This window comes from Mustela erminea, chromosome 3, assembly GCF_009829155.1.
Source record: "Mustela erminea isolate mMusErm1 chromosome 3, mMusErm1.Pri, whole genome shotgun sequence".
Classification (NCBI taxonomy): domain Eukaryota; kingdom Metazoa; phylum Chordata; class Mammalia; order Carnivora; family Mustelidae; genus Mustela; species Mustela erminea.
In genome coordinates this window covers 111,241,205-111,259,919 of record NC_045616.1, presented here as the reverse complement: position 1 = coordinate 111,259,919, position 18,715 = coordinate 111,241,205, and the positions used below count along the sequence as shown (strand labels likewise).

Below are 18,715 nucleotides of genomic sequence, written 5' to 3'. Positions count from 1 at the left end.
ACCCAATGTAGGGCTTGATCCCAGGACCCCTGGGATCATGACCTGAGCCAATGGCAGACACTTAACCAACTGAGCCACCAGGCACACCTCAATGTATCTGTTTTTATGCCAATACCATACTGTTTTGAGTACTATAGATTTGTAAGAGAGTTTGAAATCAGGGAGCATGATGCCCCCAATTTTGTTCTTCTTTCTCAAGATCACTTTGGCTATTCAGGGTCATTTATGTTTCAATACAAATTTTAGTATTGTTCTATTTCTGTAAAATTTCCCGTTTTGATAGGGAATGCGTAGAATCTATAGATTGCTATGGTTGTATGGATATTTTAACAATATTAATTTTCCAATCCACGAGGACAGAGTATCCCTCCATTTATTTGTGTCTTCTTTATTTTTTATTTTTTAAAGATTTTATTTATTTATTTGACAGATAGAGACCAGAAGTGGGCAGAGAGGCGGGCAGGGAGAGAGAGGGGGAAGCAGGCTCCCTGCGAGCAGAGAGCCCGATGCAGGGCTCAATCCCAGGACCGTGAGATCATGACCCGAGCCGAAGGCAGAGGCTTAACCCACTGAGCCACCCAGGCGCCCCTTTTTTACTTTATTTTAATGTTAGAATTTTTTGACAGTAGTGATTTATAGTATAACATTAAAATACATTTTTATACTATTGAAATCACAGTATACCTTTCAAATAGTATCATCAGAGAAAGATAAATGCTAAAATTCAGTTGTGAATTATAATTTTAATTTTACAAGAAATGTGTTGTGGGTGTGCGATACATAGAATAAAGCCTGAAACAACATTTACCACAGTGTTAACACGGTGCAGGATATAATCCATGACAACACACAGGTGACATCTGTACTTTTCAAGTTTCTTTGAAGTTCTCGAATTAAGTATTCATACTTTATTATCTGTACTTCTTTTTTGTGCTTAGTAAAAGCCTCAGAAGGCCATTTCATACTATTTCAGTGGTTTTCTGTTTGGATGTAGGAATTGTCCTCCAGTCTTCAAGAGAAGCTCTGTTCTTTTCAAGAGGAAATGATGAAAGAGAGGAATCTCTTTGAGGAAGAATTAAAGCAAGCACTGGATGAACTAGATAAATTACAGCAAAAGGAGGAACAATCTGAAAGGCTAGTCAGACAGTTGGAAGAAGAAACAAAATCTCGAGCTGAAGAACTGAAACTCCTAGAAGAAAAGCTGAGAGGGTTTGTATTAATAAGACCTTGTGTCTGATATGACTTCAGATGTTAAAAAGTGTTTTCCAGTACATTCTGTCAGGATCCATAGGTCAGTCATGCAAGTAAGTGAGATTGGAATTATTTCACAAATAAGGAATAGAGAGAAGTAAAGTATATCCATAGAATGTTTATGCAAACAAGTATGACAGCCGAAGTCAGAAGCATAGCTTCTTTTTTTTTCAGGCCAAAAGTTTAAAAGGATGTTAATAAATGACCAAAATTTGGGGTTCCCTTACTGCTCGTGTGTTGTCTAAAATTATTGGATATCAACATTATAGCAATAACAGATGTAGAAAGAAAACAAAGGTCTGAATCCCACCTTGAACAAGAAACATTTCCGCTTTTCACCTATGTGTACATTAGTTTATGTTGCATAAGTTGCACCTTTAATTACTGAGTACCTGTGCTCTCAGAAGTAGCAATCAAAAAAGCAAAAGAATAGAAAAGAATAACCAAACCTTGGGAAATATTCAAAATAAGAAATTTAAGAGATCTCAAACTTCTCTTTTTTTTCTTTTTTTTTTTTTAAGATTTTATTTATTTATTTGACAGAAAGAGACACAACACAAGCAAGGGGCAGAGGGAGAAGTAGGCTTCCTGCTGTGTAGGGAGCCTGATGTGGGGCTCGATCCCAGAACCCTGGGATCATGACCTGAGCCAAAGGCAGATGCATAATAACTGAGCCATCCAGGCACCCATCTTTTTTCTTTCTTTTCTTTCTTTTTTTCTTTTTTTTTAAATTTTTCTTTTAAGATTTTTTAAAAATTTTTATTTAGTTGACAGAGAGAGATCATAAGCAGGCAGAGAGAGGGGGTGAAGCAGACTCCCCACCAAGCAGAGAGCCCAATATGGGGTGCAGACCCAGGACCCCGAGAACACGACCCAAGCTGAATGAAGGCAGAGGCCCAACCCATTGAGCAACCCAGGCGCCCCTCTTTTTTCTTTTTTTTTAAGTATTTCCCACACCCACTATAGGGCTTGAACTCACAACCCCGAGATCAAGAGTCACGTGCTCCACTGACAGCCAGCCAGGTTTGCCTTGGACTTTGCTTTTAATTCTAATCCCCTATTTTTATTACATTATGCATCCTTCTGCACCACATTATTTAAATTAAAATATCCAGGTTGATTCTTAAGTTCAAGTTCCACCTAAAATAATTGTTATTTTAGTCCTTGGGATTTCCGTACTAAAAATATTTCTAAGAAGGAACCAAGAACTATACATGAATCCGCAGAATTATAATGTATCTAACAACTGTGTATCTCTCTCCTGTTAACATATTTTTACTACAATCCTTTTTCTGTTTTCTTGTGGTAATCAGAGATAAAAAGGAAACAAAGCTTTTATATATAACCTGCTTTTGAGGGGAGCGGTAAGTACCAAAGTGTTATTAGGGGAATTATTCTATGCTGGAGCCAGGCTCAGGGAACAGGCACTTTAAGAAACTGAGTAGATGGGGCGCCTGCGTGCCTCAGTGGGTTAGGCCGCTGCCTTCGGCTCGGGTCATGATCTCAGGGTCCTGGGATCGAGTCCTGCATCGGGCTCTCTGCTCAGCAGGGAGCCTGCTTCCCTCTCTCTCTCTCTCTCTCTCTCTCTCTGCCTGCCTCTCTATCTACTTGTGATCTCTCTCTCTGTCAAAAAAAAAAAGAAAAGAAAAGAAAAGAAACCGAGTAGATGATGTCAGTTTCGGGGAGGAAAGAATGTTGAGACAATCATTTATGCGAACTCAAGGAACTGGGTACAGAGGTCAGGAGATAAGGATTTTATTGCTGGATCTGCTAACCAGCTCTGTGATCCTAAGCAAGACAATTCTAATTTCTTTGATTTTCTATTTCATTAGACACAAAATTAAGAGGTTTTAATGAGGGCATCTGGGTGGCTCAGTGGGTTAAGCCGCTGCCTTCAGCTCAAGTCATGATCTGGGGGCCTGGGATCGAGTCCCGCATCGGGCTCTCTGCTCAGCAGGGAGCCTGCTTCCCTCTTTCTGTCTCTCTCTGCCTGCCTCTCTATCTACTTGTGATCTCTCGCTGTCAAATAAATAAATTAAAAATCTTTAAAAAAAAAAAAAAAAAAGGAGGTTTTAATGACATGCTCTCTAAAGTCCCTTCCAGCCTGGAAATTTTAGAAGCATAAGAAAATTGAAAGTGATTTCTCTATGGGACAGGAAAGAGAATATTTTTGTCATAAATCCTATACTACTATGTGATTGCTTTCGGCTATTGCTGTATATACTTTTGAAATCCCATACTCATTATAGAAGGAATTTGATGAGGAGAGATGGGGTTACCAAGTGATCGATCTTAAGGAGGGCGCGTGTTTTGCTGAGCACTGGATGTTATATTGCACCTAATGAATCGTTGGACACTACAACAAAAACTAATGATGTACTATATGCTGGCTAATTGAACATAATAAATAAATAATTTAAAATTTTTAAAAAGGAAGCAATTTGAGGCTCCAGAGTGGCTCAGTGGGTTAAGCCTCTGCCTTTGGCTCAGGTCATGATCTCAGGGTCCTGGGATCTTGAAGCCGACATCAGGCTCTCTGCCCAGCAGGGAGCCTTCCCCACCCTCCCTCCGCCCCTACCTGTCTCTATGCCTACTGGTGATCTGTCTCTGTCAAATAAATAAATAAAATCTTTAAAAAAAAAAAAAAGGGGGAAGGAATTTGATTAGCTGTTTATTTTCTGTGTCTGACAGCCTATAAATGAATAATAATCTACCAAATAACTTATTGAATCTTTAAGTAATAACAATTTATTATGAAGATTACTAGAATAAATCTATATAGTCCTAAAAACACTTTTCTTTTCTTTTCTTTTTAATTTTTCAAGATTCTGTTTCTTTATTTGACAGAAAGCACATGGGAGGGGCAGCAGCTGGCAGAGGGAGAGGAAGAAACAATGCAGGGCTCAATCCCAGGACCCTGGGATCATGACCTGAGCTGAAGGCAGACACTTAACTGACTGAGCCACTCAGGGATCCCTATGAACTTTTTTCAAAGAAATACCAAGTGAAGTTAAAGACACTTAGTATTTCTTAAATATTTAAATGCAGAGACCTTATTCAATCCAAGTGTTTTTAACTGGTAATTTTTCTTTAGTTTTGGTTGCTGTTGTTAAGATTGTTTTAGTCTTTTTACCCTACCTTCTTCAAAAAAGAATGTTTTAACTATTTATATAAGTACGTGTAATATTGAAAGATAAATTTAGAAATGAATAAATTAGGATAAAAACAAAAGTAAGATAAGGGGGAAGGAAAGATAAGATGAAGCCAGAAGAGAAGTTAGTGCATAAGTAAACATGCTATTAGAAGCAGACTGTAGGGGCACCTGGGTGGCTCAGTGGGTTGAGGCCTCTGCTTTCGGCTCAGGTCATGATCCCAGGGTCCTGGGATCGAGCCCCGCATCGGGCTCTCTGCTGGGCAGGGAGCCTGCTTCCTCCTCTCTGTCTGCCTGCCTCTCTGCATACTTGTGATCTCTGTCTGTCAAATGAATAAATTAAAAAAAAAAAAAAAGAAGCAGACTGTAAAGTTAGATCTAAGCTATCCAGTAGTGGATACAAAGATGCAGACTTTGGACACATGATTCACAGTATCAAAAGGTAAATACTAATCCCTTCCTTAGAATAATGATTTGTAATTAGTGTTTTATCTTTTAATTGTTCCTTAGGAAAGAAGCTGAACTGGAAAAAATTAATGCTACTCACAGTCAGACTACCCTGCTTTTACAGGAGAAGTATGATAGTACAGTGCAAAACCTTGGAGACGTTACTGCTCAGTTTGAAAGGTATTTTTCTCGGGAGCCGGCACTCTCAAATATAATATGAGTGGGGAGGCGTGTTTAGCGAAATCTAAAAATATAACCACACTAATAGAGGCGTTGGTATTACTCTAAATTCCATAATTCCCAGCCATAAATGGGCATTTAGGATTATCACCAGGTAATCTTACTATGCATACAAATTTCCTTTCCTGCCATTCCCATCAAATTTCATGTACTCTCAAACCACTGGCACTTCTGTCTTACTCTCCTGACACCATCTTTTTCCTCACAAAGAATTTTTAAGGTTTTATCTCCTCATTACCAAACCTGTAAACACACCTGCATTTATGCTTACTCATCATCTCACCTATTACAGGAGGAGTGTTCAGTCTTTTAGCCTTCAGTAACATTATTCCATTTGTCCTTTTCAACTTTTCTACTGAATTTGTCTCAGTCAGTATAAAAAAATGTTAATGTGCATTTATCTTTAAAATACATAAATTTGGAGCACCTGGGTGGCTCAGTCATTGAGTGTCTGCCTTCTGTTTGGGTCATGATTCCGGAGTCCTGGGATCAAGCCCCTCATCAGGCTCTTCTTCTCCCTCTCCCACTCCCCCTGCTTGTGTTCCTTCTCTCTCTGTGTGTCTCTCTCTGTCAAATAAATAAATAAAATCTTAAGAAAAGAAAATAAAATACATAAATTTTAGGGGCATCTGGGTGGCAGTTGGTTAAGTGACTGCCTTTAGCTCAGGTCATGATCCTGGAGTCCCAGGATCCAGTCCCGCATTGGGCTCCCTGCTCAGCGGGAGTCTGCTTCTCCCTCTGACCCTTCCCACTCTCGTGCTTTCTCTCTCTCATTCTTTCTCTTTCAAATAAATAAATGAAATCTTAAAAATAAAATACATAAATTATAGGGGCATCTGGGTGACTCAATCATTTAAGCGTCTCACTCTTGATTTTGGCTCAGGTCATGATCTCAGGGTAATGAGATAGAGTCCCGTGTTCAGCAGGGAGTCTGCTTCTCTCTCCTTCTCTCTGCTTCTCTCTCTCTCTCCCTCTTCCCTGCCCTCTACCCCTCCCCCACTAGCGTACTCACTCAAATCTTAAAAATATATATTTTTATATATATATATAAATCTTAAAAATATATTTATATATATAATATATTTATATATAAATATATATTTTAAAAATTTTTATATATAAAAAAATACTTAAGCTTTAGGGGTCCCTGAGTAGCTCAGTCTTTTAAGCATCAGACTCTTGGTTTCAGCTCAGGTCTTGATCCCAGGGTCATTAGATCAAACCGCACTTCAGGCTCTGTGCTCAAGATGTGGTCTGCTTGAGATTCTTTCCTTCTTCCTTTCCCTGCCTCTCTGTCTCTTCCTCACCTCCCCACCACTCACTCACACACATTCTCTCTCTCTCTCTCACACATAAATAAATAAAGTCTTTAAAATACATAAATTATATTAATTCCTTTCACTCCTCCACTTCCTTTTGCAGCTATCCAGTAACACCTCTCACTCACAACACCCTTCTTAATCCAAAATTGTACTCATCTTTATAGATTGTCTTGATAGAAGATTATATCTACTGTATCCATTTCCTCACTTCCTATTCTATCTACTTACTTCCCTTTTTAAAAAAATTTTTATTTCGGGGGAAACTATAAATTTCAGGGATAATTTAAGAAATTTGTGTGCATCTCACACCAAGAGCATATTGATACAAACATTTTTATTATATTTAGAGCATTTTGGAATGAAGTCTCTTTTTCTTATATCTATTTTAGTATATTTAATAAATACAAATGATATGCAACACATAAATTATAAAACATAAAGATAAAATCAACATGTATGAGTCAGGGGTACCTGGGTGGCTCAGTGGCTTAAGCCTCTGCCTTCGGCTCAGGTCATGGTCTCAGGGTCCTGGGATCGAGCTTCACATCAGGCTCTCTGCTAAGCAGGAGCCTGCTTCTGCCTCTCTCTCTGCCTGCCTCTCTGTCTACTTGTGATTTATCTCTCTGTCAAATAAATAAATAAAATATTTTTAAAAAAATGTATGAATCAATAAAAGACAACCAAACCAGTAAGCCAAAACATTTCAACAATTTGGTATTATATAGGGGTTCTACTACTATCCCATCTGGCTGCTTTCCACCAACAAATAACACCATTTAAAGCATACATTAACAATTTCCTCACTTTTTTCCTGTGTCTAATTTTATAGCATGTATCTCCATACAAATATATTTTATAATTTTGCCTTTTTCCTGAATCTTGCCAAAAAATGTCATTATGCTCTATGTCATTTCCTGAGACTTGTCTTTATATTCTGCAATATGTATGTTTCAAGAATTGAGTCACATTATTGACTGAGGTTATAGTTTTGTTCATAATAACTGCTGTAGAATATTTGATTTTATTAATATAATTCACCCATTCTCACTTTGGGCTTTTGGGTGGTTTTTCATTTCTTTTATTATTTATTTCATTTTATCTTTTTACATCATTATAAGTGTACTCCTTAATCCCCATCCCCTATTTCGCCCATACCCCCCACCCACCCCTCTGGTAACAATCAGTTTATTCTCTGTAATTAAGAGTCTGTTTCTTGGTTAATCTATTTATTTTTGCTTGTTTGTTTCTTAAATTCCACATGAGCAAAACCATATGGTATTTTTCTTTTTCTGACTTATTGTATTTAGCAGCATACTCTCTGGCTCTATCCATGTTGTAGCAAATAGCAAGATTTCATTTCTTTTTTATGAGTGAATATTATTCCATTGTATATATCTACCACATCTTCTGTATGCATTCATCTATCAATGGACACTGGGACCACTTCCATAGTTTGGCTATTGTTGATAATACTGCCATAAACATAGGGGTGCATGTATCCCTTTGAATGAATGCTTTTGTATTTAGGGGGAAAATACCCAGCAGTGTGATTACTGGGTCATAGGATATTTCTATTTTTAATTTTTTGATGAACCACCATACTGTCTTCTGCAGTGGCTGTGCCAGTTAGCGTTCCCAACAGTAGTGCAAGAGGGTGCCTTTTTCTCCACCTCCTTGTCAACACTTGTTGTTTTTTGTGTTTTTGAGGTTAGCCATTCTGATAAGTGTGAGGTAATATCTCATTGTAGTTTTGATTTACATTTCTCTGTTGATGAGTCATACTGAGCATCTTTTCATGTGTCTGTTGGCCATCTGGATCTCTGGAGAAATTTCTGTTCATGTCTTCTGCTCATTTGTTAATTGCAGTATTTGTTTTTTAGATACTGAGTTGTATCAGTTCTTTATATATTTTGGATGCTAACCCATCATCACATATGTCATTTGCAAATATCTTCTCCCACTCAGTATGTTGCCTTTTAGTTGTATTGATTGTTTCTTTTGCTGTGCCAAAACCTTTTATTCTGCTGTGATCCCAGTAGTTTTTTTCCCTTTTATTCCCCTTGCTTCAGGAGACTATATCTAGAAAAATATTACTATAACCAATGTCAGATTAATGTGATGCTCTCTTCAAGGATTTTTATGATTTCAGGTCCACATATAGGTTTTTAATATATTTTGAGCTTATTTTTGTGTATGGTGAAAGAAAGTGGTCCAGTTTCATTCTTTTTCAGGTAGCTATCCAGTTTTACCAACAACATTTATTGAAGAAATTGTCTTTCTCCTATTGTATATTCCTTCTTCCTTTGTCCAAGATTAATTGACCATATAATTGTGGGATTATTTCCAGATTTTCTGTTCTGTTTTATTGATCTTTGTGTCTATTTTTATACTTGTACCATACTGTTTTAATTACAACCACTTTGTAATATGACTTGAAATCTAAAGTTGTAGTACCTCAAGTATTGTTTTTCTTTTTCAAGATTGCTTTGACTGTTTGAGGTCTTTGTGGTTCCATACACATTTGGGGATTGTTTGTTCTAGTTCTATGCAAAAGCTTTCAGTGTTTTGGGTTTTTTTTCTTAATTTTTATTAACATATAATGTATTATTTGCCTCAGGGGTATGAGTCTGTGAATTGTCAGGCTTACACACTTCACAGCACTTACCATGTCACATACTGTCGCTTTTGTTGTTTTGATAGGGATAGCATTACATCTGTAGATTGCTTTGGGCAGTTATAGACATTTTAACAATATTTGTTCTTTCAACCTATGAGCATGGAATGCCTTTCCATTTCATTATGTCATTTTGAATTTCTTCCATTGATGTTTTATAGATTTTAGAGTCAGGTTTTTCACTTCTTTGGTTAAATTTATTCCTAGATATTGTTTTTAGTACAATTGTACATTGTATTTTCTTAATTTCTCTTTCTTCTGCTTCACTATTAGTGTAAAGGAATACAACATATTTCTGTGTATTAGTTTTGTATCCTGTGACTTTACTGAATTCATTTATCAGTTCCAGTAGTTTCTTGGTGCTATCTTTAGGGTTTTCTATACATAATGTCATGTACTTTGCAAATAGAGTTTCACTTACTTACCAGTTGGGATGCTTTTTATTTCTTTTTGTTGTCTAATTGCTGTGGCTAGGGTTTGCAGTACTATTTTGAATAAAAGTGGTGGAGTAAACATCCTTGTCTTGTTCCTGACCTTAAACGAAAAGCTCTTTTATTTTTTGTTTGTTTGTTTTTAAAGATTTTATTTATTTGACAGATTACAAGTAGGCAGAGAGGCAAGCAGAAAGAGGGGAGGGGAAGCAGGCTCCCTGCTGAGCAGAGAGCCCAGTGCGGTTTGATCCCAGGGCACTGAGATTATGACCTGAGCCAAAGGCAGAGGCTTAACCCACTGAGCACCCAGGTGCCCTGGAAAAGCTCTTTTCTTAAAGGAAGAGCTCTTCCTGGGGCGCCTGGGTGGCTCAGTGGGTTAAAGCCTCTGCCTTAGGCTCAGGTCATGGTCCCAGGGTCCTGGGATTGAGCCCCAGGTCGGGCTCTCTGCTCCGCAGGGAACCTGCTTACTCCCCTCTCTCTCTCTGCCTACTTGTGATTTCTCTCTGTCAAATAAATAAAATAAATAATAAATAAATAAATAAAATCTTCAAAAAAAAAAAAAAAAGGAAGAGCTCTTCCTAAAAGAAAAGCTCTCAGTTTTTCACTATTGGCTATGGGTTTTTCATAAAAGGTCTTTATTATGTTGAGGTATATTCCCTCTAGACCTACTTTGCAGAGAGTTTTTATCATGAATGGATGTTGTACTTTGTTAAATGTTTTTCTGCTTCTGTTGAAATGATCATTTGGGAATGCCTTTAAGCTCAGCTTAAGGTGTGCTTTAGTTTTCTTTTCCTTTTTTTAAGATTTATTTATACACTTATTTATGAGAGAGAGAGAAACACACTTGCACATATGCACAAGTGTGGGAGAGAGTGAAGGAGAGGGCAAAGCAGACTCCCAGCTAAGTGGGGAGCCCTTTGCAGGGCTCCATCCCAGGGTTCAGATCATGACCTGAGCCAAAGGCAGACATTTAACCAACTGAGCCACACATAACCCCTCCAGTTTTCTTCATGACATAAATTTTATTATACATATATTTTCCCATTTTTTTTGCAAAGACCTGGAGAGGCATTTCCTTGTCTTCCCCACAAGAGCATAAACCCTGTGACAGTAGGTGCAGGGATCATATATTTGTTTTGGAGTAATTTTCATGTTTTGTATACTTCATACACATAGTAGGCACTCAATATTTTTTTCCTTGAATGAGCAGCATATGCCATATAAGCTCATTAGTACTGACCTCAGAATACTGAATTTTTACCTCCGTAAATGCATGGTATTTTATAAGGGGTTTGTTTGTGTTACCTTAAACTGTATAAAATAAAAACTACTGAGCTATATGTTTATCATGCATACAATAGTTAGAAAAATCCTTCAACTTTTTATTTTCCTTTTAATAAGTTATAAAGCATTAACAGCTAGTGAGATAGAAGATCTTAAGCTGGAGAATTCATCACTTCAGGAAAAAGTGGCCAAGGCCGAGAAAAGTGCAGAGGACATTCATCATCAGATATTGGCAACTGAGAATGCAAATCAGGAATATGCAAGGTATGTGGGACAACTAAAACCTGCCCACACTTGTAGCCTTACAACTGTTAAGATAATTTAATGTCGTTGAAAGCCAGCTACTAAGTGTTGCAGGGAATTGTAATTTCATGACTTGCTTTGGGTGATCTTCAATTACAAATTAAAGGTTTACATAGTTTAAAAAGTACAATTTTTGGAGAGTTCCTTGAGTTTGTTTTGTTGGTTTGTTTTGTTAAGTAAAAAAAAGAGGAAATGTTACTAAAGTGGCTATAAAATGTTTAAAGGACTCTTCTCTCTCAAACTGAAGGATGCTTCTAGATCTGCAGACCAAGTCAGCACTTAAAGAAGCAGAAATCAAAGAAATCACAATCTCGTCTCTTAAAACAATAACTGATTTGCAGAACCAACTCAAGCAACAAGGTGAAGAGTTCAAGAAACAACTTGAAGAGGAAGAAGCAAGGTAATCTAGGTTTAGAATCTGACTGCCTCAGTTATTTTTTCTAATATACTATGTTTTAAAATTTCATTTCTCCTTACAGAAAAGCTGGAAAAGAAAACACAGTGGCAGAGTTAACTGAGGAAATGAATAAGTGGCGTCTCCTTTATGAAGAACTATATAATAAAACAAAACCTTTTCAGGTTTGTCAGCTGGGACTATGCTCACTTTTGTTTCTTTTAGGCATTCACTTTGTTCCCTGTCACAGTCAACACAGTGACTTGGTTTCTCTGAAAGATCACTTTGCTGTATATTTACAGTGCCAGTTTAACTCCTACTAAAGGAGACATAAATTTTTTTTAATTCATATGCATACTTTTTTGTGTAGTTTTTATAGGCTAAAAATTACTTTTTTAAAAAATTTTATTTATTTGATAGAGATCGCAAGTAGGCAGAGAGGCAGGCAGAGAGAGAGGAGGAAGCAGGCTCCCCGCTGAGCAGAGAGCCCAACTTGGGGCTCGATCCCAGGACCCTGGGATCATGACCCGAGCTGAAGGCAGAGGCTTAACCCACTGAGCCACCCAGGCGCCCCTAAAAATTACTTTCTAATAAGAGATGTAATAGCTTAGCAGGCTGTCCTGATATAAGTTTTTGATAATTTATGTAAATCTGTGATCCTTAATTTTGTTACACTCTTTCTGTGTTTCTCAAATTAATATACAATCTTAAGGGGCGCCTGGGTGGCTCAGTGGGTTGGGCCTCTACCTTCCGCTCAGGTCATGATCTCAGGGTCCTGGGATCGAGCCCCACATCGGGCTCTCTGCTCAGCAGGGAGCCTGCTTCCCCCTCTCTCTCTGCCTGCCTCTCTGCCTACTTGTGATCTCTGTCTGTCAAATAAATAAAAATAAAGTCTTAAAAAAAAAAATACATACACACACACACACACACACACACACACACACCCCGATCTTAAAAAAAGATAAAAACTAATGTTACCACTTAAAAAAGTGAGAGTGTTGATTATAACATGGTGATGTTTTCATCCATCATTTTGTTTTTTATTTTTGTATTTGAGTTTCCTTTGTAGTTCATGAGACATGTAAATTTATTATTTCTAAGTCTATTTTAAAAAACTCTTTTTCAGCTACAACTGGATGCATTTGAAGCAGAGAAACAGGCTTTGTTGAATGAACATGGTGCAGCTCAGGAACAACTAAATAAACTAAGAGATTCATATGCTAAATTACTGGGTCATCAAAATCTAAAGCAAAAAATCAAGCATGTTGTGAAACTGAAAGATGAAAACAGCCAACTCAAATCGGTTTGTAAAATAACACTTCATTCTCTTGAAGGTATTAGGGTGGGGCATTTGTTATTCTAACTATAAAATTTAAGTTAAAGGAAGGACTTTGGTATCAGAAAAAACTAAGTTTATAGAGGAACATCCATCTGAGAATTACAGATTTATTTTAGAGTGTTGACCAGATGGCTATTAACGTTCTCAGGTTTCCAACTACCTCCTTAGTATAATGGAAATCACTCGTGTAATTGGAAGAGTTCGTAAAGCTTTACACATCCACTTCGATTTAGAAAACAGCAAAGTCCTTGGTATAAATAAATATAAAGACAAGCAGTATACAAAAATAGTTTAAGCATTTGGGGTACCTGGCTGGCTCAGTTGGTAGAATATGTGACTCCGGATCTCAGGCTCATGAGTTCAAGCCCACATTGGGCGTAGAGATTACTTAAGAAAAAGATAGTTAAGTATTTTTTAAGTTTTTTTTTTTTTAACAGCTTTATTAAGATATAATTCACATACCATACAAGTCACCCAGTTAAAGTATTCAAGTCAGTGGTTTTTAGGACATTCACAGATATGCAACCATCTCCACAGTTTTAGAACATTTGTATCAAAATGAAAATTGAAACCCCTTACTTTTTTTTTTTTTCTTTAAGATTTTACTTACTTGTTTGACACAGATAGAGAGATCACAAGTAGGCAGAGAGGAAGGCAGAGAGAGGGGGAAGCAGGCAAGCAGAAAGCCCGATTCGAGGCTCAATCCCAGGACCCTGAGATCATGACCTGAGCCAAAGGCAGAGGCTTAACCTACTGAGCCACCCAGCCACCCCAAAACCCCTTACCTTTTTTTTTTTTTAAGATTTTTTTATTTTATTTTTTTATTTGACAGATAGAGATCACAACTAGGTAGAGAGGCAGGCAGAGAGAAAGTGGGGGAAGCAGGCTTTCTGCTGAGCAGAGAGCCCCCATACAGGGCTCGATCCCAGGACCTTGGGATCACGACCTGAGGGGAAGGCAGAGGCTTCCCAGGCGCCCCAAACCGTTTACCTTTTAACTGTCATCTCCCCATCTCCTCATTCACCCCTCCCATCACTTATTTACTTTCTGTCTCCATAAATTTCTCTGTTCTGGATATTTTCTATTGGTGCACTCAAATAATATGTGGTCTTTCGTGATTAGCTTCTTTTGATTAACAGTGTTTTCAAAGTTCATGCATGTTGTAGCGTGTATCAGTAATTCATTCTTCTTTATGACCAAATAATACTTCATTTTGTGAATATCTCCCATTTTATTTATCCATTTCAGTTGATAGACATTTTACTTGTTTCCACCTTTGAGCTATTATATAACTCACTACTATATACATTCATATGCAAGTTCTTGTGTGGACATATTTTGGTTTCTCTTGGGTAATACTTAAAAGTGAAATTGCTTGGTAACTTGGTGACTTTGTGTTTGTTTGAAGAACTATTTTCCAAAGCAACTATATCTTTCTGTATTCCACCTGCAATATATGAGGGTTCCAGTTTTTCCACATCTTATCAACACTTCTTGTTACCTTATTTCTTCATTCTGACCATAGTAGTGGTTGTGAAAAGATACCTAATTGTGGTTGGCTTGCATTTCCATGATGACTAATGATGTTGACCATTTTTCATGTGCTTATCAGTCGTTTGTATCTCTTTCCTGGAAGAACTATCTATTCATGTCCTTTGCCCATTTTTAATTGGATTATTGTTTGTTTGTTTGTTTGTTTGTTTTAATTAAATTATGAGGGTTTTTTATATGTGTTTGTTCCTTATCAGATTTATTACTTGAAAATATCTTCTCTCATTCTGTACATTGTCATTTCACTTTGGGTTTTTTTTTTTTTTTTTTAAGATTTTATTTATTCACTTGACAGAGAGAGAGATCACAAGTAGGCAGAGAGGCAGGCAGAGAGAGAAGGGAAAACAGGCTCACAGCCTGGGATCACGACCCGAGCCGAAGGCAGCGGCTTAACCACTGAGCCACCCAGGCGCCCCCCAAAAAAGATTTTAAACTAGCCATTACAAATATATTCATAGAGATAAAGAAACATAAATAAACAAATAAATAAACAAAATGAGAATATTCAAATTATTAGACTCCGAAATGAAAGAAGGGATATGATAACTGACCTTACCAAAATTATAAAGATTATAAAAAAGTACTATGAACAGTTATATATCCATAAATCAGATAACTGAAATGAAATGGACAAATTCCTATAAAGACACAAACTATGAAACTGTCTCAAAAAGAAAGTAAATCTGAATAGATTCATAGTGAAAAGACTGAATAGTAATCAAAAACTACCCACAAAGAAAAGTCAAGGTCCAGATGGCTTCACTATTGAATTCTACTGCATATTCAGTGAAGAATTAATACCAATTATTCACAAACTATTTCAAAAAGTAAAAAAGACAAAATTTTTCCCAACTAATTTTATAAGATCAGCATTATCTTGATACCAAAACCAGACAAAGATATTACATAAAACCTATAGACCAGTATCTGTTGGGAATATGGATGAAAAAAATCCTTAGCAAAAATTAGCAAAGTGAATCTAGCAACATAAAAAGGGAATTCTACACCATGACCAAGTGAAATTTATCACAAATGCAAGGTTAATTACATATCCAAAAATCAATTAATTTAAGAAATCATATCAATAGAATGAAAGTCATGTGATTATGTTATAGACACAGAAAAGGCATCTGAAAAATTTAACACACTTTCATGATAAAAACATTAAAAAAACTAGTAATGGGAACTTTCTCAACTTGATAAAGAGTATCTATGACAGACCCAAAGCTAATAGCATACTTAATGGTGAAAGTGTGAAAGCTTTCCCCCAAATCAGGACCAAAACAAGGATGTTCACTCCTATCACTTCTATTCAACATTGTCTTGAGGTTCTTTCCAGGGACTTAGGCAAGCAAAAGTAATCAAATGCATTGTTAGAAGTAAAACTACCTCTATTTATGAAAGACCTTCTATACAGAAAATCCTAAGGAAGCCACTAAAAAAACTCTTACAACAAATAAATGAGTTCAACAAGATTGGAGAATATAAGACCAGTACACAAAAATCAATTTTATTTCTATATACTTGCAACGAACCACCTAAAAATGAAATTCATATATAACTTCACATACAATATCATTAAAAAGGATAAAATACTGAGGAATAAATTCAACAAACGGAGTGTAAAACTTACATTTTGAAAATGCCAAAACATTGTTGAAAGAAATTAAAGATCTAAATAATTGGAAAAACATCTCACTTTCATGGATCAGAAGATGTAACATAGTTAAGATGGTAATACCTCATGCCTATCTACACACTCAACATAATTCCCATATGAATCTTAAATGACTTCTTTGTAAAAGTTGAATAGCTGGTTCTGGAATTCATATGGAATTGCAAGGGACCCAGAATAGTCAAAACAATCTTGAAAAAGGAGAAAGTAGGATGATTCATGCTTTCTGTCTATATTTTTCTTACACAGGAGGTGTCAAAACTCCGCTCTCAGCTTGCTAAAAGAAAACAAAATGAGACAAAACTTCAGGAGGAATTGAATAAAGTTCTTGGTATCAAACATTTTGATCCTTCAAAGGCTTTTCTTCATGAAAGCAAAGAAAATTTTCCTCTCAAAACACCATTGAAAGAAGGTAAGAAATGAATAAATGTGTAAGTGACATCTTCCTTTGGGTTTGCTTTGACAGCATTTCCCAAGTTCTCCTTTTTTATGAACTGTGAGAATTTGTTGACAATTTCTGAAGTACTAAATCCATACTAAGATTTTTGTATAAATGCCTTTTCTTTCCTCCTTTTTACTCTCAGTTTTCCTCATGTCTAGGTCCCACTTTCAAACCCAGTTATGTCCCATCTTCCTTGAAGCCTTGTCTGACTTTTTTGCTTCTACCTACCCACCAACCCCACCTACCCCCAGAATTGTTCCCTCTTTCATTCCCGCAAAATTTTAACCTAAATGTTGAATTTGTAGGTGTGGAGAAGTAAAGTTTTCTTTTTTGACTATGAATCTTTTTATTTTTGACAATAAATCAACATCGGTTGAAATAGTGAATGAAGAAATGTAATTATGTGGGACACCTGGCTGGCTCAGTTGGAGGAGAATGCAACTCTTGATCTCAGGTCATGAGTTTGAGCCCCACATTAGGTATAGAGATTACTTAAATAAAAAAAACTTTAAAAAAATTTTTCAAATAGAAATATATTTATGCTACAGAACGCAAACATTGCTTCACCTACTTTATAGAAGATAAGAAATGCCTATATTTAGTTTATAATGACTGATGGATTAGTTTGTTTTTTTTAAAAGATTTTATTCATTTATTTGAGAGAGAGAGAGAGAGAGAGCATGAGAGGAGAGAGATCAATGGGAGAAGCAGACTCCCTGCTGAACAGGGAGCCCGATGCGGGACTCGATCCCAGGACTCCGGGATCATGACCCGAGCTGAAGGCAGTCGCTCAACCAACTGAGCCACCCAGGCGCCCCTGATGGATTAGTTTTAACTTAGAAGACTAATACCTCTTTCTGATGATTCTTCCAGGCAATACAAACTGCTCTTGAGCTCCTATGGACTTTTAAGAATGATGCAAGTAAACATCAGAAAGACCTGTTAAAAATTATTTTATTCTTACTATTTTTATTATTGTTATTGCTTTTGTTGCTGTTACTATGTTTTTAACGAATGTTTTTAATGTATTTAATGTTAACTTCCTATTTTTAAGTATGTGAAGGGAAGTTCAATATTTACCAGCATGACTTCTGATATTTTATTTTGTATTGTCTGTACCTCCTCCTCGATGCTTACCTTTATCACCTTATCCTACACCTTCTCACAGGCTTTCCAACTTACAACTCATCCCATCCAATCAACATTCCTTTAAAAAATTTTCAGATTATTATCCCCCTACTCTGAAACCTTAGATGGTTTCCAGATTCTAATCATAGGTTTTTAGCTGGATACCGGAGGCCTTTTCTAATCTGAACCTCTTAAGCTAGGCTAAAACACCTCGGTTTGTTCCTGCCTCTACTTGGATTGTCTAATAAGGCTCCTTCTGTCATACCCATCATCCATTTATCCAGTTCAAATAAGAAAAAAGGGTATGCCGAACTCCACAGTAATCTCTTTGTCTCTTACCAGGGACACTGAGTTGGTCAGTAATTTGCAGATTCCTCCTGAATTAAAATCTAGAGTTTTGCCTGAAAATCTGCATTTTTAATAAACTGTGCAGTCAATTCTTAGATACACTAAAAATCTAAGAAACTATCCTCAAGAGAATTTGTCTTAGTGTGCTTGGCTTCTGACAACTGGCTGCTTGATTAATATTTGTGTAATAGGAAATAAAACCACACATTAGTCATTTACGCATTATTCAACTGGTATTATATAAAATTACATTAATGGTTTTATTTAAGGTATATTTCTTTTCTTTGCTCTGCCCTCCCTACCTTGTATCCAGAATCATATATGGTAGTATATTATTTAGAAAATGGTGATTCTTCATCTAAAATAACTGATTTACAAAGTTGGTATGCTACTATAAGCCACAAGTTCAGAAGAAATGTAGAAACTAGAATTATTTTTTAATTTTAAAATTTTTTTATAAACATATATTATTAGCCCCAGGGGTACAGGTCTGTGAATCTCCAGGTTTACACACTTCACAGCACTCACCATAGCACATACCCTCCCCAATGTCCATAACCCCAACACCCTCTCCCTACACCCCTCCCCCCGGCAACCCTCAGTTTGTTTTGTGACATTAAGAGTCTCTTGGTTTGTCTCCCTTTCAATCCCATCTTGTTTCATTTATTCTTTTCCTACCCCCCTAACCACACACACCGCCCCCCGTTGCATCTCCACTTCCTCACATCAGGGAGA

The 18,715-nt window shown here is 36.6% G+C and overlaps 1 protein-coding gene across 1 annotated transcript in view; it reads left to right on the top strand.

Moving 5' to 3' along the window:
* HMMR (hyaluronan mediated motility receptor) overlaps positions 1–17,726 on the top strand; it is a 36,437-nt gene extending 18,711 nt beyond the window's left edge. The window contains exons 11-18 of the mRNA XM_032337101.1: positions 995–1,209; positions 4,913–5,029; positions 10,918–11,064; positions 11,351–11,503; positions 11,583–11,682; positions 12,624–12,800; positions 16,312–16,474; positions 17,378–17,726. Of these exons, the coding sequence (XP_032192992.1) occupies positions 995–1,209; positions 4,913–5,029; positions 10,918–11,064; positions 11,351–11,503; positions 11,583–11,682; positions 12,624–12,800; positions 16,312–16,474; positions 17,378–17,397 (1,092 nt within the window). The 3' untranslated portion in view covers positions 17,398–17,726. The remainder of the gene's footprint in view (positions 1–994; positions 1,210–4,912; positions 5,030–10,917; positions 11,065–11,350; positions 11,504–11,582; positions 11,683–12,623; positions 12,801–16,311; positions 16,475–17,377) is intronic.
* Positions 17,727–18,715: the final 989 nt, after the last annotated feature.